The 22894-nt window shown below is 47.3% G+C and overlaps 3 protein-coding genes across 6 annotated transcripts; 1 reads left to right on the forward strand and 2 right to left on the reverse strand.

Moving 5' to 3' along the window:
* Nucleotides 1-6578: 6578 nt before the first annotated feature.
* Nucleotides 6579-11861, forward strand: LOC136521470 (deSI-like protein At4g17486). Of its 3 annotated transcripts, XM_066515215.1 has the most exons (4): nt 6579-7185; nt 7312-7897; nt 11160-11289; nt 11558-11861. In XM_066515215.1, exons 1-4 carry the CDS (start codon nt 7005-7007, stop codon nt 11708-11710), a joined length of 1050 nt encoding a protein of 349 aa, XP_066371312.1. In that variant the 5' UTR covers nt 6579-7004; the 3' UTR covers nt 11711-11861. The 3 variants fall into 3 exon arrangements, with proteins under 3 accessions (XP_066371312.1, XP_066371313.1, XP_066371314.1); XM_066515216.1 differs by lacking the exon at nt 11160-11289 and having other exon boundaries at nt 6587-7185; nt 11558-11698; XM_066515217.1 differs by lacking the exon at nt 11558-11861 and having other exon boundaries at nt 6587-7185; nt 11174-11192.
* A 2178-nt stretch (nt 11862-14039) lies between these two features.
* Nucleotides 14040-16927, reverse strand: LOC136522824 (uncharacterized). 2 transcript variants are annotated; one of them, XM_066516626.1, is made up of 2 exons: nt 15793-16927; nt 14040-14155 (listed from the first exon to the last, which is right to left on the reverse strand). In XM_066516626.1, the coding sequence occupies exon 1, from the start codon at nt 16857-16859 to the stop codon at nt 15795-15797; it is 1065 nt and encodes a 354-aa protein (XP_066372723.1). In that variant the 5' UTR covers nt 16860-16927; the 3' UTR covers nt 14040-14155; nt 15793-15794. The 2 variants fall into 2 exon arrangements, with proteins under 2 accessions (XP_066372723.1, XP_066372724.1); XM_066516627.1 differs by lacking the exon at nt 14040-14155 and adding an exon at nt 14857-15005.
* A 5159-nt stretch (nt 16928-22086) lies between these two features.
* LOC136523167 (uncharacterized) lies at nt 22087-22644 on the reverse strand. Its single transcript, XM_066516942.1, has one exon. The coding sequence runs from the start codon at nt 22642-22644 to the stop codon at nt 22087-22089; it is 558 nt and encodes a 185-aa protein (XP_066373039.1).
* Nucleotides 22645-22894: the final 250 nt, after the last annotated feature.

Consider the following 22894-nt stretch of genomic DNA (forward strand, 5'->3'; position numbering starts at 1 on the left):
GCTCGCTCGCCCGCGCCAACTCATGCGCCTGCGCCGACCGCGCACAGAGGACTGCCACCGCGTGGCCGCCGCTCGTCGGCGATGGCGTACGGGTGGCACCCTAGCGGGCCCCGCCACTCCATGCGCTCGCCTTCACCTGCCTGATCGTGCCACGCTCCCCACTTGCCTCTCCACTCCGCTAGCCGTAGTACAGCAGCAGCAGTTCCCGCGCACGCAGGCAAGCTTCGCCACCGCGCGCGCCTCGTCGGAGTTGGCCATACCGGCCACCACCGCTCACCGCCAGCCGCTACACCTCAACCTCAGCACCTCCTCCACCTCACGCATCTCGCGCTTGTCTTGGTAAGCCGTGGGAAGCCTCCCATCCTTGGGAATCCCTCGCCAGAGTAACGGCTGAGCTCACCGGAGAGCTCCGCTCCGTGGACTCCCCCTCTCTGCTCCATCCTCGACCTCCCTTCATGCGCACGAGCACCGCCCAAGCTCGGTGGAGCTCCCACGCCACTTCTCACACCACCTCTTGGCCGGAGATGGCCAGCCGATGGTGAGCCGCGCCACCGCGCCGCCATGGCCGCCGGCCAGCTCGCTCTCGAGCTCCTCCGGCCCTACCGCTTGCACTGTCGTGTCCGCCCTGGCACGGTGGTCACGTTGGTGGTGACCTCGTCGCCGGCCACTTTGTCGACGGTGAGCTCACGTCGGTCAGCACTGCCTCCCCTACCGTAGTGGCTGGCAGGTGGGTCCAGCTGAACCGTGGGGGCCCGCGCGTCAGCTCCTCGGCGCGAACCTAGGTGCACTGCACCGGGTGCACCCAGCGTTTTAAGGCCCGCTGTTTTTTCAAAAATAAAAGAAATAATTTCTAAATTTTGTTCAAATGCTTTGGAAATTCATAAATTGAGAAATATTGGTCCAAATTTGATGAAACAAAAATATTGCATGTGGTTTTTGTGATACTTTTGTATAGGGTTTTATTTAATTCTTGTATTTGCTGTTTTCTTGGAAAATGCTTAATAAATAGAATATACATCAGAAAATATGATTCCAATTTAGTTGATCTATTCTTGAGATGTACTTTCTATGAAAAATATATGACATGCATGTTCTGTAGAGAAATATTGATGTGTAGTTCAAGTGCCTTTAATTGATGATTTTTGTTATTTTAATAGAGAGCAAAAATTGTATAAAATATGTGTATGATAATTTTTGTGCAGTGATTGTTTACTGTGTAGAACATAGGAAAAATATTAAATCTATTGTTTGATACTTTTCATAATATAAAGTATTTTCATGCTCATATTTATGCCATAGCTTGTTATTTTTGTATAGGCTATTTTACTTTTCCAAATGCTATGAAAATTTTATGGTAGTCTACTTAGAGTAGTACTATGCTACTGTAATTTTCTCAGATTTTTATGAGCACCAGAAATATATGTTGCTGTTGTAGCCCTAGTTTAAAATGAAATAAAATAATCTTCTTTAATGCATGTTTAGTTAATAATGTTTGTTTTGGTGTATCTTTGAAGCATCTTAGCTTGCTGTGGTGACTTAGCATGTTAGTACAGTGGTTGTAGTAGTAGTATAGTAGTACATGTTCTTGGATGATGTTGGCTACCTTGTAGAAAAGCTTTACTTCTACTATGTCCAATAAAGTTAAACATGTTCATCTACATTCCAAGCATCATGATCATTACATGTCATCTCTCCGATGCACCTATGCATGAGCACTTATACATCTATATCATACAGGATCACAGGAGGAGTTGCTAGTAGCAGTTTAGGAAGAGCAGACCGGGACAGATCCACAAGAAATCCAGGCACAGGAGGTGCCAGAGGAAGAGGAGCAAGGAGATGACTTGCCCGAGTGTGTGGATCATCAACCTAGTTCGTTCGAACGAGGCAAGCCCCGGAGCATTCTAAGTCTCCTACTTTATAAAAGCAATTCTTTCTATATATGAGTTTATATATTGTTGCATTAAGTTGTAGGAGTTGATTAAAACCGTTGATGCATTTATTACTATCCTTGCCTACCTTATTACCTTTTTACCCTGTTAGGTCGGGATCGAATAACTGTTTAGCCTTGCTTAGACCAGTAGCGATTGGTGATTTCCGGTCACCTACATTTATAGGTGGTTACTAGAAGAATTTAGCTATGGAAAGAATGATATCCTGGAATTAACCATGTGGGATGGATAATTGGAGACCGGACGAAAAAGTTGGAGGCAACCAGATAGGATTCTGGGGTGCTGTTAGTTTTCTGTCTGTGTCGATTAAGGACTGATCGTTGCTCGTCCCTCTTATAATGTTTAACGTATACCTCACATTTAGCTAGCCGAATAAAGTACCTTTCGACCGCGAAGCTAGTGACACTATTCAAGCCGGGATAAACTCAGATTGGCAGACTGGTGCTGAAGAGGGTATGACGGAGACGCGAAGAGTGAGCCCAAGGTGCGTCCTGGCTGTCGGGCGGTCCCTAGGTAGTGCGGTCCATGACTGTTATCCCGCGGCTACTTGAAAAGTGTCATTAGTGATCTGTAGCTCACTTGATCGGTGAGTATGGTTTATGCGAGGAATAAATCACCAGCTGGTTAGGAATCGATTCGAATCGTCATCGCTCCTGGATAGTGAGCATTTGACTCGAGCTACAGCATCGTAGTAATTATGATGGAACACTAATGATTATCTGGATGGTATGGGATATACTAAATCTAAGTTGGTAACTGGATGTTATTGGTTAATTAAGTGATTGCTATAGTATAGGTGCTTACCTAGATGGATAGGTCATAATAAAGATGATGCAAAGTACTTAAAATGGTTTCTTCATGATAGCTTATGCTTTTCGCAAATGAGTCAGCTAGCCCACTAAAGAAAGTCTTGTATAATCTTTGGTGTCGCTTTATTTTGGTTTAAGACGGGTAAGTCTAGCTGAGTATCTTCTCGTACCTAGGGCGTTGTTCCCATTGTTGTTGCAGATGGTCAAATGTACTACGGCTATTGCATTAACTGCCTATACCCGACGATGGGCGACAACTAGGACCAAGGGCAATGGTCACTCCGTATCTCTCATCTGATGCTTTTGTTGGAGATGACTAGCTACTAGCACTGTATCTGAACCAAAAGTGTATGTGGCTTTAAAACTATTTGCTTTCGCTATTTCAGTTTGAACTTGGGTTGTAATAACTTTATGTTCTAAACTCCGATGTATCCAACTGTCATTGTGAACTTTATGTAATATGTGACGGTGATTGCTAAACTTGTACGATCTTGGTTTGTATGTCGATTGGTTTGAAATCCTTTGTGGTTTCACGGACTACCGGGTTATACGGGCTTAAGTTTGCTAAATTATCTGCTTCGGCGGAAGATTTCCTTACTTAATCTCGTATAATTGGTCGGTTCTGTTACAGCTGGTCCCCACCTGCTTTGAAGAAAACAAATCGATCACCTAAGGCCACATACATGGAAGGAAACAATAATCATGCATGGAAGGAAACATCAGTGGTGCCAAATAAAAGATGTGCAGATTATACATGGTGAGACTGGTGAACCTTCTGCAATTTTCTAAACGAATATTTCCACCATTAGTATATAGGTCCATTTCCCTGCGTTTTTTCGTGCTCCCATTAGCATATAATATGAAAGTATTGTTGTGTTTATCACCACTTCCAGTTGACTACTCCCATTAGCATATACTTCCGCTACCTCAAAATATAAGTCATTATGGGATGCGTGCAGGTCAAACTTTCTCAATTTTGACAAGGTTTATAAAAAATACGTGCAACATTTATATCTCCAAATAAGTTTATTATGAAAATATATTCAATGTTCTATGTAATGATACTAAATATGTATTATAAATATTAATATTCTTTTATATATAATTAGTCGAAGTTAAAAAAAAGTTAACTTCTCGGGAAACAAGAATGAATTCTATTTTGGGACAGAGGGAGTATATGAAAGCAGTGTTGAAAATATTTTAACAATCAAGTTCGTCTCTGTTTGATTGGTAAGCTTAGACATCATAATGGCATAAAAAATTTTGACTCTCATGGACACCCTCATGGATCAATACAAAGCATCCCAATCCTACAGCATACACAAATGGCAACATTAAAGTTATGATATTTTTAAATGATGGACAATAAAGACCATCTTAGATGTTTTGGCATTAGAGTATATATGTGCAGACACAAAGGCATGGTGGTGCAAGTGAGCAGCCAGCAGGAGTCGAGAGTCAGCGGTGTTTAGATCCTAGACTAAACTTTACTTTCTGTCACATTGAATTTTTAGATATCAATTAGGAGGACTAAACATGGGCTAATTATAAAACTAATTACATAAGTTATGGCTAATTCGCTTGCTAGCGCCATGTACAGGATGGTATGAAGATGTGGTGGAACTTATTCGTGGATTTGTTGACGCACGAAAGAAATGTATATCAGAAATATCTTCCTGCCGGTATAAAAAATAATTTTAGCCGCATCACGGAAAGATCTACACAGTATAGTTTGTGAGCCACGACGCCACGCTCTCTGTGACTGTGTAAATTTCACGAACTTAGCTTTTTGGATTAAATGTAACTTTAACGTCGGTCATATACTTTTACAGTATTGTTATTTTATCGTGCGATCCGTATGTTTAGTATAAAAGTTTAGCTGTCCCGTAGCAACGCACGGGCATAAACCTATTTGCATATATACTCTAACCTGTGTGTACATAATTATATGGAGATACAGCAAAACTTATTCATAGTTTTAATGGCGCACAAAAGAAATAGATATCGTAGAATTTTTTTATCGATATAAAATATTATCTTATCCGTATCATGAAAAAGTCTATACAGTAGAGTTTGTGAGCCTGCGACATCGCGCGCTCTGTGACTGTGTTAATTTCACGAACTTTGCTTTTTAAATTAAATGTCACTTTAACTTTGGTATTTAATCTAACAGTATTGTTATCTTATCGTATGATCCATATGTTTTTAGTACAAAAGATTTAGTTATCCATAGTAACGTACGGACACGCTTCATAGTTATACCTATAAAAGATAAAAGAAAGGGAAAAGAAAGAATCAGTGATGTACCCCCTCCTTCCTTCCCGGCCCAGGCAGACATTCATTCCTGTGGAAGGAAACATCGAGGGCATGTTTGGTTGGAAGCCTGGATGACTTGCCTGGAGAAAAGTGTTGCCTGAGAGTTGCCTGGAATTCTGAGAGAATCTGCCTGGCCAGGCAAGTTGAGAGTTATTCGTTTGGTTAGATGCCTGGCCTGAGAAAGCTAATGAATAGAGATCATGTGTGTTTTCTTCTCTGCTGGAGAGGTAATTAATTCATTTTCTTAATTAATAATACCTCAAATATACACAAATAAACATACGGTGACAAAATAAAAACAGATAAGTGAGTTTTCTTAATTTATAATATGCTTAAATTAATGTGTTTTTTATTTATCTCTGTATAGTTAACATGTATTTTTATAATCTGATTAACCAAAATATATAATTTAGTAAATTGCTGTCACGTGTTTAATATTAGATAATCATGTTTAATAAGATTAAATAGGAAATATATTGATAAATTATGTCTTTTAGTATAATATATGATTTTAATACTTTTGATTAAATAATGTGAGGATAAATAAAAAATAAGTAATCAATATAAGAAATCTTAATCTGGATTTGAAAAAAAATAATTGTTATGAACAGTAAAAGATCATTTCCATGCCTATGTGATAATAACGTGGATGTAATTTTTTTTAGCAAACCTGTGTATCTTTTGTGAATAATAAAAGAACAGAACAACAATAGTTAATAATAGAACAAAACCTGTGTATCTTTTGTGAATAATAAAAGAACGGGACAACAATAGTCTTCGATCCTGAAAAGAAGAACGTAATATATTTCTAAAAAACACAATTTGGACTTCTCATTAGTTCAGGTTTATTGGTATACGTTTTTTTTTTCATGGAATTTCGTGTACACAGTACCAGCTAAGGGCATGTTTAGTTACCTCCCAAAATGCCAAATTTTTCAAGATTCTCCGTCACATCGAATTTTTGAACGCATGCATGAAGTATTAAATATAAATAAAAAATAAAACTAATTACACAGTTTAGACGAAATCCACGAGACGAATCTTTTAAGCCTAATTAGACTATGATTGGACACTAATTGCCAAATAATAACGAAAACGCTACAGTGCTTATTTTGCCAAATTTTTTGGATCTAAACTGGCCCTAATACAAAGAATAGCAGTAAATAAGGCAACAAGTGATTAGACGGGTGATTAGTCCAGGCAAGCCAGCAGCTGCACCCAGGCGACCGTTTTCGTGCGCCTGAGCTTGGGGGCTGATGCCTGGGACAGGCAGCTCACCAGGGCTGCATCCAAACACCGCACAGGCAGCATCCAGTCACGCTACAGGCCAGGCATCTTCTACCCAGGTTTCAATCCAAACACGCCCCGATTGCAACGGCACCCAACAAACTTGCCTATCAGCAGACAGCAGTGTCCATGCTCTCCCTATTCCAAGCTCGCACTGCCAATTAAGTAAAGCGCGCGCATCCGGGACACTCATCATCGCATCCCAGCAAAACGAGCAGGGGAAGGCGACGCCCAGCGCGGGATTTTCGCTGTTTCTACTACAGCTCCTGGTACGGGCTCGGCGCCCCAGCCACCATTCAGTCGTACTCGTATTCACTAAGGCCACGTTCGGTTCCCAGGGAATCAACCCCCGGAACCAATCCTGCCAGGAGCGCTTCACTAAATTATATAGTTAACTCTCATCGGGATTAATTCCTGCTAGATTAGCCTCAAACGAACGAGCCCTAAGGCGGGTCGCGGGTGCCGGGGTGCGCGCGCGTGCGGGGCGCGAGTTGCGCCACCCCCGCCCACCTTTGTCTCGCCCAGCCGGGCGGGCGACCAGTGCCAGCCGCGCACAAGCTAGCTACCTACCTACTTGTGGAATTCGCCGTGCAAGCACCGGCCGCCGACGCGACGGGAGACGCGCCGGCGAGGCGGATCGATGGGCTCCTCGGCGGGGTCCACCCCGACGGTGCGGGCAGCGCGGCAGCAGCAGCGCGGCGCGGGCGCGGGCGAGGCACCGTCGTCGTCGAGCCCCGTCTTCCTCAACGTGTACGACGTCACCCCCGCCAACGGCTACGCCCGGTGGCTGGGCCTCGGCGTCTACCACTCCGGCGTGCAAGGCACGTTCGTTCACCAGGCACCCACCCACGGGTCCCCTCCCTCCCTCCTCCTCCGCCGGCGCGTCCTAACACGACGACTCTCTCGCTCTGTGCTGTGCTGACGCCTGACTGGCTGCTGTGGTGCAGTTCACGGCGTGGAGTACGCGTACGGGGCGCACGACGGCGCGAGCAGCGGGATCTTCGAGGTGGTGCCGCGTCGGTGCCCGGGTTACACGTTCCGGGAGTCGGTGCTGGTGGGCACGACGGAGCTGGGCCGCGCCGAGGTGCGCGCGCTCATGTCCGACCTCGCCGCCGAGTTCCCCGGGGACGCCTACAACCTGGTGTCCCGCAACTGCAACCACTTCTGTGACGCCGCGTGCCGCCGCCTCATCGCCGGCCGCGCGCGCATCCCGCGCTGGGTCAACCGCCTCGCCAAGATCGGGGTCGTCTTCACCTGTGTCATCCCGGGCAACGGCCGCGCCGTCGTGCGCGGCCGCAGAGGCGCCGAGTCGTGCCCATCCTCCGCCGCCGCCGCCTCCAGGAAGGGCGGCGGCGTCCGGAGCCGGTCCTCGCGCCAGGAGGCCTCGCCCGCGCCGCCGCGCCCGAGGACGACGTTCTTCCGGTCCCTCTCCGTGGGCCGGCGCAAGAACGTGACCATGCCCCGGCCGCTGTCCGCCTCCCCACCGCCGCCGCTGGCAGACGCCTCGACGTCAACGTCGTCGGGGTCCACCACGTAAACGGCTCCGTTCCTCCAGAACATTATCTTCTTTTATTATAGTTTTCTTACCTGATTTTTACTAAACAGCATATTATTATTTCAATCTTTGCTAGTAGTAGTGCGTGCCTACTAGGAGTAGTACTTTGTTTCCCAAAAAAAAAAGAGTAGTACACTAACCGTGTTTAATTCGGGTCTTAATTCTGGTTGTTGGTACTAATTCTGCTAGGCTCTAGTGATATCATCCAGTGGGCCGAACGAGCTAGTGATTGTGTGTTTGTTGCCAGTTGCCACCACTATTTGGTGGTTACTCATAGTAGGTTGTGATCAACGACGTGACATGTTCGCTTCTCTGATAATCTGTTTTTTTTTTCAGTGGAAACAGTATTTTTTTTCTCGCAACAAATCAACCGAAACAGTATTTTTGCTTGATTTGGCCATATTCTCTTTGGTCGAGTGATCCAACACCAACTTGGGATGCATTCGTCTTTTCCTCGTCTTTGGATCCAACACCAGAGCCTGCACTTGCAAGCATCGAAGCCCAGCACATACGCTTTGGCGATGCTAGGCATATAGGAAGAGTGGTGACTGAATGCATCCACTAACGCGAATTCGTGGAGAACAGCCCTAGCCCATGTGTGCCGGTGGGTCGAGTGGGACGGCGCACTTGCGGTGTACGAACGCGTCGTTTTAGTGGCGCTGAGAATCCAATCGGCATGGCAGGTTGAAGAACGTGAGTCGATACTGTATCTTTGTTGTGTGGATTCTAGGAGTACATCGGAACAGTGCAGGATGATCCGATTCAGACCTCTCCGGGTCTGGGCAGGCCAAAGCGGCGGCGGCAAGGCTAATCATGGATGCTGATGGGGCATGGGCTTCCTTTCCTTTGTGTGGACACCGGACAGCGCCTTTTCCGCACTTGTCCCCCCGCCGGCCACCGGACCGAATCATTGATCCATCGCCAGCTGACGAAGCATGCCGTATGCCGCGCAACTGGCCCGGCCGCCCCCATGGGACATCGGACACCGGACATGGCCATGGAGAGTAGAGTAGGGCGGCCTTTACAGCTGCCGCAGTCGCGTCTGCCACGGTGCACTGCACCCCCAACTAATCCCCGCGGCCAGGCCACCAATGATTCGCTGGCTGGCTCGCGCTTGCGCTTGCGCTTGCGCTTGCGCTTGCTCCTACCCAGACCGCCGCCTGCACTGTGCAGATGACGTCCAGGATTTTTCAATCAGAAGGCCAAGGGAAAGTGTCCTTGTAGCACTAATTAATCACGTACTGTAGGTATGGGGGTGGCATGGCGTTGTACTCGGATGCACGCACCCACCGACGCTCTCCAACAGGAACAGCGGGCAAATGTTCAGCTCCCCGTCCGTCATGGGTGCCCGTCACTCTGGTCTCTGGTCATCCACCTCCCTGATGCTGATGCAACGCATTCTCCGGCGGAGTTTAATGCGCGTCACTCTGGTCCTGTCTCGCTGACCGACCGGCCGTACCCGTAAGCGCAGCGAGGTTAGATTGATCGGTCCTCGCGTGGAATGCTGCATCCATCCAGATCCCAGGTACGCGATCGCTGCCTGATGATAGCTGAGCAAAAGTTGGCGGCACGTACGCGTACGCGTGGCGTTGACGCCAGCAGAGCAAGCCCTGTTCGTTTTAAGCTTGTTTTGGCTGTTGATTGGTTTGGTACGAGAGAAAAATATCGTTCGTTGATTGAAAAGGTAAAACTGGGTGCAGATCCTCTTGCGCTGCGGCTCCGGCGTCGTGCAGTAGTAGTCTACTACTAGTAGTAGAGCAGCAGCTCGTGGGTGGAATACGGCGTCGTTGGTCCGAACGTTCGGGCGCCGCAAGTGCCGGCCACGTCGCCCGCGGCCTGCGGCCTGGCTAGCGCCAAGGCAGACGAGACGGCCCGGACTCGGCGCACGAGGCAGCCCAGCCACCGGGGTCCGCGGACTCCGCCGAATCAGCCCACACTGCGCGCCGTTCCCTCACTTCCTACACTGCCGGCCCAGCTCCAGAAGCCCACTGCCGGCCCCCTCGGCGTGTCCCCCACCCTTTACCGCGTGTACTTGCCGGTGGTGAAGTATCCAACTCGCAGACCGGGAACAGCTAACGGGAGCACGAGCAGTATGCCACGGCGACGGTCCGAATTTTTTTTCATCTTGGTCTTTTTTTTTTCTTACAAATAGACCTCTAATGGAAAGAATTCAGAAAATGGACCCTTAGCTCAGCGTCATTTATGCTAGCGTCGAGCTAGACGCCAGCGTCTCTGGCGCCGAGCTGCTGGGCACGGTGGAAATGCCTACCACGGGGCTCGGTGCCAGTCACTTTGGCGCCGAGCTCGACGCCAGTCACTCTGGCGCCGAGCCTCCTTCCATTTAAAAGTGCATGCAGTGCAGTGGCGAGTAGTACATGCTCACTTTTAAAAGTGCATGCAGTGGCATAGACTGACACAGCGTATTCAATTGGACTTGAAAAGTCACATCAGAGTAGTACATTCAATGGGGACCGTGCAGTGCATGCAGATGAGCAGATGGTGCAGCGCATTTAATTACTTGAAGAGTCACATCAGCTAGCCCCTGTTTATTTGCGTATATTTGTTTCTTGTACGGGTAGATTACATCTCAGTACAAGGAAAGGTAAGTGGCTAAGATAGTTGTATCACTGAGAAATTAAATATGCTAATATGATCTACCCTCACTGTTTTAAATTGGACTTCATCAAGGGTCAGTCTTAAGCCCGTATCTCAGTGATTTCAGTCTTATTCCTCTGCTCTTACTAAAAATAAGACCGAATGTGATTGAAAGTTAAGGAAACAACAGAATCCGTGGATTTCTAAAAGCAAAATCGAAAGTAAACATGGCACAAACAGCAGAGGTGCCAAGGAGAAATTACTAATACACATAAAGTTATTCGATAGAAGAAATTCAATATCTAGAGCCCCAAATGGTTGTCTATCACCCTATTCGTTTGGTCGTAAACGATCGTTTCAGCCCCAGCTGAACAGGTTGTATATTGTTGAGTAACTAAAGTGCATTTTAGGACCTATAATATACTTATTTATCAAAAAAGAAATAAGATTTTTGAATAAAAGCAACGGCAACTCACTAGAGTTTCAACATAAAATATAGAGAAAAATATTTAGTAGATAATAAGAACTAAAATTGAAAGCTGGAATAGATTTATGAGGTCATGACATATGTCGTTATAATCTGTAATACAACCTAGTCCTTGCTGCCCCCCTTTTTTTTTGTTTCCGAGTCTAATTCATCATTAGTTCCATGCATGTAGCTGAACAAAAAATAGAAAAAGAACTAAAAGAACGCGACGACAAATATGTTGATCTGGATACCAAGTTTCTGAGGCTTCACAAGCATGCAAAACAACGTATACAAGATATACAAAAGGTAAGAAGTAACCAATTTTTGATTTGTCCTATCTTCACTTTAACTTAAAAATAGTAGATCTTTTACTTCACTGCCTCAGTCTCTCCCTAAATATGGAATTTTCAGTTGTCCTATGTGCACATTAGTTTGAGAATAAACTAGTACAATTTGATTAAACGATTGTTGTGGTGTAATCGACTCTTTGCTACCTGTTTCTCATGTTTCGTGAATATACTAAATTATTGAAAGAAGAAGTTGATCTTTAGTGTTTTTTCCTACACATTTACAGGAAAAAGATGACCTAGAAGCTCAGTTTAATGAAGTTAATCAGAAGGCTGAGCAGGCTGCTTCTCTGCAATTAGCAGCACAGCAGGAACTGGAACGTGCTCGTCAGCAGGCTAGTGAGGCCTTAAGGTCAATGGATGCTGAAAGACAGCAGTAGTGGACATTGAACAGCAAGTGAGTGACTTTATTAATCTCACTGTACAATGTATGTGTCATCTTTTAACATTGTGCAAAATATAGCACTAGGCCTGTCGTTTCTGTTCTTGCTTGGGGTGGGTGAAACTGAGTGGTATAGTTATATGAAACCTGAATATGTTGAAGTGCAGCTCCTGCATGCGCTGCACGGTCCCCGTTGAATGTACTACTCTGATGTGACTCTTCAAGTCCAATTGAATGCGCTATATCAGTCTACGTCACTGCATGCACTTTTAAAAGTGAGCATGTACTACTCGCCACTGCACTGCATGCACTTTTAAATGGCAGGAGGCTCGGCGCCAGAGTGACTGGCGTCGAGCTCGGCGCCAGAGTGACCGGCGCCGAGCCCCCTGGCAGGCATTTCCACCGTGCCCAGCAGCTCGGCGCCAGAGACACTGGCGCCTAGCTCGGCGCCAGCATCAATGGCGCCGAGCTAAGGGTCCATTTTCTAAATTCTTTCCGCCAGGGGTCTATTTGTGATAAACTTTCAAAAAAAGGACCAAGATGTAAAAAATTCAGGGCGACGGTCCGATCGTGCGTTCACTCTCGCCGCCTCAGCGTGGTCAGACCGGAGGAGGAAGTCATGGAGGCTTTTTCAAACAAAATAGGAGGTCGCCCTCTGTGGACTGTGGATCATACAATAATACCACACCATACGTACGGCGTTGCAGATCAAAATAGGGGTTGGGTTTTCGGCCCGTTCGTTTGGCTGTGGCTTATCGTAAACGATCATAAATTTTCAGCCGAAATAGTATTTTTCTCTCATACAAACCAACTAGCAGTACCTCTTCACAAACCAACAATGATACGAAACAGCCAACTGAGCAGGCTGTTTGTTGTTTTGCCCGGGACTGGAAGACCCGTGGAACGGACCATCGGATTTGAATATCGACGCGGTGCATATGCATGCAGCCGGCGGCATCTCTGTCGACTGTCGTTCGAGAAAGCCAGAAAAGGGTACATGTCGCTGTTGAGCGTGTACAGCCAAAATTTTTTAAAATCTTTGACGTAGAGTGTCGACATCTCTATCTCTATACGCGGAAGTGAATTTTACTAATCACAGATGACGGCGATCGCACGTAATACGCCATCACTAGCAAACTGCGACCGCGAGCGACATTTTGGAGGAAAAAACAACAATAAACAGTGTCTTTTAACGCTTCATTCACGGAAAAGCTTCCGACAGGTGCCGTGTTTTGGATGATGCAGTATTCATTCACGGAAAAGCTTCCGACAGGTGCCGTGTTTTGGATGATGCAGTAGGTACTCTTGGTAATAGAGAGGTACTTGCTTCCAAATAGGATAAGAGATGATTGAAGTTTGCCCCCATGAATGTAATGGGTTTAGGGTAAACTAAGGCTCCTTCATCACTAATTATAGGGTGTGTTTGGTTAAGCTGTGGCCGTGGAAAAAAGCTGTTGTGGGCTATGAGCTGTGAGAAAGCTACTGTGGGCTATGAGCGGTAGAAAAGCTGAAAGCTGTTTGGTTAAACAAGTATAAAATATACATTTTATCTTTATCTCTCTTGAAACAACTATGGAAGAGCTTTTTATTCCACCAATTTCGAAAAGCAGAATGCCAAAAGCCAAAAAGCAGAGTCAAACCAGCTTTCAAAACTGTACTACGGAAAAGCTGCTGCTTTTGAAAAAGTCGCCTGAAAAAGCAGCCCCTTTGATTGGGCTTTTGGCCCAACCAAACGGACCCTAAGGATAATGTATCTCTCCTACCTCTTTCTTTCCTCATATTTGGGCCAATCAAATCAAAGATTGTACACTTTACTTTGATGTGGGGGTACATTTGACTTTCCTTACCTCCCTTAAATTGACCTAAAAATCCTAAGACCCCTAGTATTTATGGGCGATTGGATCAACATTTTCAACTAAAAAAGTATTATATTTCAGGTGTCTCAAAAATGAAGTTTTCATCACACAACCAATACGAGCCCTTGATTCTCCATCCAATAGCTGGTGTCTTCTCTTTTTCCTCGATTCAGTACCTTCTCTGTAGGCATAGGTGCCACAACAACACTCTCTACTCCTACGTTTAACTTCCTCTCATCCCTGGTTCCACTGGTGGAGCCACGTTAGGCCATCCTGGGCGCCGGCTCCCCTTGCTCGAAATAGATTTGCAAAGAGAGCCTGTGTCTTGAGTAGCATGTATGCACACTTGAAAGTTGCAACTATGCACACACATCTCACATCTGCATCACTGCATGGTCTAGCTACATACATTCATCTACGCCACGACTAAACTTGCATTAGCTTCTTTTTTATTCTAGCTGCTTCCATCCTGATGATGCTAGGAGTATATTTCAACGCATTATTACAAAACTTAATTAGCATTTGTGTTTAGCTCATCTGGCCGCTTCAAATGAGTACTGCTGTTGTTTCCCCTGTGTTGCACGCAACTGCATTGTAATATTTCACTTATATTAGTCTGTTACTTTAGTACGTCTATTTAGCTCTCTTGTTCTGCTTAAGAAGGACAAATGACAATTAGCGGAAGTTCATTTTGCAACAGCTTACACTCATCAGGTAACATATAGTAGGCTGCATGTGCATTAATTTGTAAAAAAAGGGCATACTCAGTGCAGAGAGCTCCCGCTCTGTGCGGGGGCTGGAGAAGGGTGTTAGTGGCAAGCATTACCCTCGCCTGTGCAATGCGAGGATACCGCAACTCGAATCCGGGACCTTCCGGTCACTGACGATAAGACTCTACTACTTGCACCAGGCCCGACCTTCACATATGCATTAATTTATTTATTGATATATTTAATTTAGCTTACAAGCTCCTCCACTAGAATTGTGCTCACTACCCATCCCACACGCTCCGTTCGCGTGCCCTTAAACTCGACTTGATCCGCTTATTTTTTCATCCGAAACAGTGTTTTTCTCTTACAAATTCATCCAGCATTCCTCCAAACCATCCAGAATCCTCTAGAATTCAGATAAGCGAACAGACCATTGGCTTCCTCTCACCTCTGCCTCGACACTGCCCATAGCTAGGGGTGTGCTGCCTCATCGCAGCTCCCTTGCACCCATAACCACAACTAGGCTACTTATTGTCTTATCGGGCCTCTTTTAATCTACTAGAGGATATTAGAGAACCTCAGAACTCAGAACTCTAAAACCACCTCCACTATTCTTATAAGCTCAGCCATTCATGGTGTCGCTTGGAATCATCTCTACTTGCAATTTAGGATAATTGTTTCCACAATGTACCAAAATCCAAGTTGTAATTTAGGTATCTCTCGGTACCTAAAATGATAAAAAGGTCAAAATCAAACTATTTTAAGTAAGATCAAATTTTATAGAAAAGAACACTAATATTTATGGCACCAAATTACCATCGCTAGATATATTATGAAATATACTTTCATAGTATACCTATTTATGTCATAGATGTTGTTATTCTTTTCTAAAAATATTATTCAATTAAAATAGTTTGACTTGCGGTGATTTTAGAAATTGATTTATTTTAGACGGATAATGAAGTATTATAAAGACAATAGAAGGGTGAATCAGGCATGGGCAAATGAGTGAGAGGGGAAATTTAATTTGCAATTTGCAATTAGAGCAACGCGCCGCTAATGCACCAGTCGTGGCTCTTGACCTTTTCTCAGTCACAGCACAACTTGTGCTTGGGAGTTGTGACGGAGTCAAGGGTAATCCAAATAACAAAGCTAATGCACTGCTAGAAACGACTTATGGCTGAAGGTTTTAGAGCTGTATCACAAACAATATCCATTCCATTTTGCTATAAACTCGAAGTGTACCCGTGATAGCTCATTTATATATATAATCTCAGTTGAATTAAATAGGCAAAAGAGGTTCGTTGCCCTTTTATGGACCGAGTCGCATACAGAAAGCACGGCAGATCAAAAACTTTACTCGCAGATTGATCATCCAGTTCGACAAAATCTTTCCTCTCCGGTCCGACATGCATTGGCTTTCCAAATTCCAAGCACGAGCGAGATCGATCGATCTTCTTCCAAGCAATGCTAGGCAGGCAGTGCAATGGATTGGCGAGTGGCGACGCACTTACCACTATCTCCTCTTCTTCCAGAGCTGGACGACGAGGGAGAACCCACCGCCGTCCTTCAGCGCCGCCGCCTCCTCCGCGGCCGCCCACTCCGACACCGTGGCCACGCTGCCGGCCGACGCCGCCGCCGACGTCGACGCCACCGACACCGACGGCGATGTGTCCGAGCCCGACCTGAACGGGCCGCGCCTCCACCCACTTCTATCGCTGTCGCTTCTGTACCAGCTCTCGCCGCCACCGCCGCCGCCGTGTGCGTGGTGGTTCCTGAAATTGAAAGAACTCTGCCTCACTACGTGCGGGCTGGCGCCGTCGTCGTCCTCGTCCACGTCGTCCTTGTCGTCCGCGTCAGAGGTTTCGAAGCGGAGGACGAAGACGGCGGCCGCGTCCGGGCAGAAGAGCCAGCCGTGGAGGTCCCACGTGACGCGGATGCGGCGGCCGCTCGGGAGGTCCAGCCTCTCGCTGCCGCGGAACTTCCACTGGAGCCGGCGCACCTGGAGGGCCTTCTCGCCGTCGATGGCGACCCACATGGTGGATCCCTCCACGGCGAGCGACACGTCGTGCCTCTCGCCCGCGACGCTGACGGTGGTCGAGTAGGCCTCGCCTCGGCCGTCGTCGGCGACGGCGTTCTCCCGGCGGGAGAGGAGGAGCCCCGCGGACAACGACGCGAGGGGCAGCGCGTGGTCTCCTACGGCCAGCGCGAGCTCGCCGTCCACCGTGACGTGCAGGGAATACCGGGACACGGGCTCCGGCCGGCGTCCCGTGGCGGCGAAGCGCGCGCGCGACAGGTCCCACGAGAACTTGACGGCGCGGCCGCCCGGCGCGGAGAACCGCTTGGACCCGCGCCGCCGCCACGGGAGCCACGGCCGGAACGCGAACCGCGCTGGCGCGGTGTCGCCGTCGTCCCCGGCGAGGCGGAGCTCCGCGGCCAGGAGGAGGCCGATCGGAGCGCGGGACCACGTCAGCGTGACGCCGCCGAGGTGGGTCCAGTAGACGGACGTCGCCGAGGAGGATGGCGGCGCCGCGGACGCATCGCCACCTCGGGCGCCGGCGGGGAAGCAGGAGAACGGCATGGGTACAGGGTACTGGGGCGCGGCGCACGCGGGACGCGGCAAGTACGGCGGCTTCTTGATGGACCAAGTTTTGTTGGCGGCTCGAGAGGGACTAGTTGCGCCAGTGCGTACCTAGCGGCGAGACCGGCGACTCGAGATGGCCGCGTGTAAAATGTGACGCGGTCTTCCACCTTTTTTTTTTGTGCCATTTTCTATTTCGCGCATGATTGAAATTTTCCAAACGCACCCCCCCCCCCCTCTCTCAAAAAAAAAGAGAACTTTCCAAGCACCATGTTTTTCGAGTTCATAACAGATTTGCAGTTGCGTGTTTCTGCATGAACTTGAACAAATAAAAAAAACGTGCAACCTATTCTTTTATTTCTATAACAATTTTAGGCAATACTTTAAATTTTAACCCGGACAAAATCATTTTTCACGTATGATCCATTTGGCTGGAGAAATGCCGGATCTTTCGAGAGAGAAAAAAATCTCATATGTGGAGAAACAAAAACTAATGCACTGTTCGTTTGACCGATAAGTTGTGACTGAAAATACCGTTGGCTGTTTTTTTTTAGAGAAAAATACTGTTCATTTGCTGAAAAAGTACGTCTTATAAGCCAAACGAACCTCAGAACGTAAATTATTCAATGGTGGATTAGAGCAACTGAAATGATTGAAGAAACAAAATCGAACAAAAATCAGAGTAGTGATTTATTGAGCACATGTCTAAAATGAAATGGGTGATTTGTATCGCGGGCCCGCGGCCCTGAAAAGTCAACCAAGGCCGTGTGTCAACTATTCGCGGCCGGCTGGCTACCCTGACGTGTCCCGGAGAGCCACACCCCACCCCACCAGTGGACATGGCTTCCAACTACGGATCCGTGCGGCGGCCCACCGTCAACACGCTGCGTTCCAAGCAAAGCAGCGAACGCCAAACGGTCAATGCTGTAGACTGCACAGTAGCTAGTTTTCAGCACCGGCGAGTAAGGACAAGCACAATTCAATAGTCTGTCTACAGGGGACGGCAACAGATGCAGTATGCTGACCATTTCCAGTCAAACTCTACTACTCTGTAGTCTGAACACTGGTTGACTGCCAAACTTGGGGGTCCACCACAAATCACTTTCCGATTTTAGGGGAGGAAGATTTGGTGGGGATTTACTTCAAACTTAAACAGGACAAAAATTAACATAAACAAACTTACAAACCCAAAGAGGCTCCCACGCGCAATTGCCACGAAGACATCCTGCATCGTCCTGTAGTTCGCGATGTGTTTCTGTCTTCGAAACGTTTACAGACACGAGCTCTACACATAGAACCTAGCGACTACCGAGCTAAATTATGCTGTGTATAAGCACGCATTTGTTGTGACAACGTGAGAGTACCGACTACTCCTTTCGTCCAAAAATAAGTGTTATTATGGTATTCGTACTGACCAATTTTTCTTAAGTTTGACTAAGTTTGTAGAAAATGTCATCAACATTTATATATTTAAATAAGTTTATTATAAAAATAGATTCAATGATCTATCTAACGATATCAATTATATACTATAAATATTAATATTTTTATATATATTTAGTCAAAGTTAAAAACATTTGACTCGTTAAAAAGCAAAAACCACACCTATTTTGGAACGGATAGAGTAGTTGTCGGTCTCAAATGTGGAAATAGAAATCGGCTACAGTTATTTAGAGATATCTTCGTATATGGTAGATTATGTGTTTTTTTTTTTTGTAATTATATCATCTTAGCACTAAGGGAGACTACAATATACTCCTATATAATTTACCTATGAGGCTATAAAGGAGCGGACTAATTAGAAATAGGCTTTCACCCAAATATTTTGTACCCACCTTGCTTCTTGTCTCTTAGATCTAATCTGACAAGCGGACCCAGTTAGAAACAGGTCGGAAACTCTTTACATTGAACTTGTTCGCTAGTTGGTTTTTGGGCTGATAAGTCCGGTTAATTCTGGTTTGTTGTGAGAGAAAAATACGGTTGGCTAGCTGATAAGCTCTGGCTAAAATCAACGAGCCAGCAGGCTGATTGACATACCATATCTGTGTCTTGTGCGTCTTGCGTTAGATTTTTTTTCACCGTCAAGAAGTCTACCCGCCCACGGTACCCGCGCTCGCGTGTACTTCCTTTTTCGAATCGAGAAAATAGGAAACCGTCGTGTTCAACCATGATACAGAAAATCGGAAACCGCCGAGTTCACCTGGATTCGTCGCCCGGCACCACTGAAAGGTCCTAATATGGCTAGAGGGGAGGTGAATAGCCTATTAAAAAATCTACAAATCAACTAGAGCAATTTGATTAGTATGACAAAAAGCGTAATGCAAACTTGTTCTAGCTCTACAAGGGTTGTAAGCCACCTATCCAACAATTCTAGTTGCAACGATTACTTAGGCACACAAACTTGCTATGTAATTACTCACTAAGAGCTCTCAACCTTGCTACTCTAAAGAGCTCAATTAGATGAATGTAAATAATAAAGCAAGCTCTCAATTCTAATTACACTAAAGAGCTTGTGTCAACTAGTTTGCAAGAATGTAAATAAATGAGTAAGGTGATTATACCGACGTGTAGGGGATGAACCAATCACAAGATGAATATATAGCCAATCACTGGGAGAATGCCAAAGACAAGAGACAATCGATTTTCTCCTGAGGTTCACGTGCTTGCCAACACGCTACGTCCCCGTTGTGTCGACCAACACTTGGTGGTTCGGCAGCTAAGAGGTGTTTCACAAACCTCGTCCATACGATAGGACACTGCAAGAACCGACCCACAAGTGAGGTAACTCAATAACACGAGTAATTTACTAGAGTTACCTTTCGGCGCTCCACCGGAGAAGGTACAACTCCCCTCACAATCACCGGAGACGGCCACGAACAATCACCAACTCGTGCCGATCCTCCACCGCTGCTCCAACCGTCTAGGTGGTGGCAACCACCAAGAGAAACAAGCGAAATCCACAGCGCAACACGAATAACAAGTGCCTCTAGATGCAATCACTCAAGCAATGCACTTGGATTCTCTCCAAATCTCACAAAGATGATGAATCAATGATGGAGATGAGTGGGAGGACTTTGGCTAAGCTCACAAGGTTGCTATATCAATGAGAATGTGCAAGAGATATCCCTTGAGCCGGTCATGGGGCTATAAATAGAGCCCCCATCAAATAGAGCCGTTGTACTTCTTCACTGGGCAATACGCGCTCTGACCGGACGCTCCGGTCATACTGACCGGACCCTGGACACAGCATCCGGTCCACAGATGTAAGCCACATGTCATTCTGAGTTAAACTTGAGCCGCCAGATCACAACGGCTATTAACTGACCGGACGCTCCGGCAAAACTGACTGGACGCAGAATCCTCAGCGTCCGGTCGTTTCCAGTAAGCTCCCCGAGGCGTATTTCTTCGATCGAACGCGTCCGGTCCACCTTGACCGGACACAGACCAGCGTTCGGTGCAATACCCTCGGTACTGTGCAAACCTGTCAATTTGACCGGACGCAAAAACCAGCGTCCGGTGCTTTCAGACCCAGCGTCCGGTCAGTTGACTGACGCCAGCGTCTTCGCGATCAACTCGTTTTTACTTCTAACTTCTTCACCCTTGATCCAATGTGCCAACCACAAGAATTTGCATCCGGCGCAATAGAAAATAGGCATTTCATTTTCCCCAAACCCATCTCAACCCTGCAAACACCACCTCCTTTGTAGATGTGCCCACACCACCAAGTGTATCACCTTGTGCACAAGTGTTAGCATATTTTCACAAACATTTTCAAGGGTGTTAGCACTCCACTAGATCCTAAATGCATATGCAATGAGTTAGAGCATCTAGTGGCACTTTGATAACCACATTCCGATACGAGTTTCACTCCTCTTAATAGTACAACTATCTATCCTAAATCTGATCACACTTACTAAGTGTCTTGATCACTAAACCAAAATGGCTCCTACATTTTATATCTTTGCCTTGAGCCTTTTGTTTTTCTCTTTATTCTTTTCCAAGTTTAAGCATTTGACCATCACCATGCCATCACCATTGTCATGATCTTCGCCATTGCTTCATCACTTGGAGTAGTGCTACCTATCTCATAATCATCTTGATAAACTAGGTTAGCACTTAGGGTTTCATCAATTAACCAAAACCAAACTAGAGCTTTCAACCATGGCAACAAACCCCATAGTCATGGCTCGCACCACCACCATCAACCGCATCACCCATCTGCTTCACAAACCTTCTCTTTGGATTGATCAAACGCCGACTCCGAGCAAGGCGATCGCGCTCCCTTTGGCGGTTCCGCCTCCATGCTCTCGAAGTCCACCACACATCCCAGATTCCCGGTCGAGTGAGTCAATCCCCCCATGGCAGCGGAAGACGAGGCGCGGCCATGGAGATGAGCGGCCTAGGCCTGCGGAAGCACGAGAAGCCCCCAAGGATCTACCCCTTGCCCCCGCTGCTCCCGTCGCCGGCGACGTGCAATGAGGCGGCGCTCGTGCCGCCGCTCAACTTTGCCATGGTCGATGATGGCATCTTCCACCCCCAAGCATCTGCCCCTTGCCCCGCCGCTCCCGCCGGCGGTGGCGTGCAATGAGGCGGCGCTCGTGCCACCGCTCAACTTCGCCATGGTCGATGATGGCATCTTCCGCTCTGGCTTCCCAGATACCTCTAGTCCCTCAACCTCCGCTCCATCATGTAAGCATCTCTTTCGCTCCCCCATGCTGCGCCTTCTCTTGAATTACCACGAAAGTTGCCGCGTGCTCATGCGGCGTTCTGAAACGTTCTAGCGCGCTAAGGTACCTATGCCCTGAGCCATACCCGGAGATGAACATGGAGTTCCTCGAGAAGAATCGGATGAGGCTCCATCAGTTCAGAATCGAGGGGCGTAAGGTAAAACAATTAACAATCCGGCCACCTGGTTTTAACGAAATCTTCTGCTGCGTTGCGGTTGGTTAGCGATAGTTCATGGAGGCGTAGAATTACCTTGGAGGGATTAAAATATGGTTTGCTTTCGGTAACATCCATGATGCCGAAGCGCTGAACGAGTAATCGATCGATCTAGAGGCCAGTCAGAACGTACACTACTTCGAAAGGTCCAAGGAACATGCTAAGAATCTGATCTGTGCACCGGCGCACCACTTATCGGACTGCTCATTTTTTTTACAATTTGGCCCTTTTTTTGAAAGTTTCTCACAAATAGACCCCTGGCGGAAAGAATTCAGGAAATGGACCCTTAGCTCGGCGCCAGAGTGACTGGCGCCGAGCTAGGCGCCAGCGTCTCTGACGTCGAGCTACCGGGCATGGTGGCAGGGAGCTCGGCGCCAGTCACTATGGCATCGAGCTCGGAAATATCTATCCGGCCCATACCTCTTCCTCTTCCTTTCTTGCCCAAGCTGCCCCTGCCCCTGCCCGTGCCATCGCCGCCGCCCTTGCCCACTCCACCGCCGCGCCCATGCCACGCCACCGCCGCTGCTTCGGCGGCCGTGCCCGTGCCCTCGCCACGCCGCGCCGCCACTGTTGCTCCGATGGCCGAGCCCGCGCCCTCGCCGTGCCATGCCGTCGCTGCTACTTCGATAGCCAAGCCCGCGCCCTCGCCGCGCCGTACTGCCGCTGCTGCTCCCTCGCCCGAGCCCGCACCATGCCGTCGTGCCCGTGCGCTGTTGCCCTTGCACATGACAGCAGGTGTTTTGTAGATTACCCTTTCTTTCTTCTTTTCCTTAACCCTCCGCGGGTCTTCTGGCCATTGGTTCTTAGGACCATACAACCACTCCTTAAAATGACACTTCGCCATTGAAAACACCTAAATAATGAGACATTAGTACAAGAACACATATACCTCAAGATTTCAACATATACACTTTGCACTTACTTCATGCTTGTTTGGACACACAAACTCCAATGTATTCTCAGGGTTTATCACAGCTCGATCCCCGCAATCGCACAGAGAAGGTTGCTTGAGTCGTCTAACTATGGCTATGTGCTTTTCCTTAGCCATCATTGGCGAAGGGTTAGGGGGGTGGAACCCACCGCTTGAAGTGCTC

The sequence above is a fragment of the Miscanthus floridulus genome, chromosome 18 (genome assembly GCF_019320115.1).
Source record: "Miscanthus floridulus cultivar M001 chromosome 18, ASM1932011v1, whole genome shotgun sequence".
In the NCBI taxonomy this organism is placed as follows: domain Eukaryota; kingdom Viridiplantae; phylum Streptophyta; class Magnoliopsida; order Poales; family Poaceae; genus Miscanthus; species Miscanthus floridulus.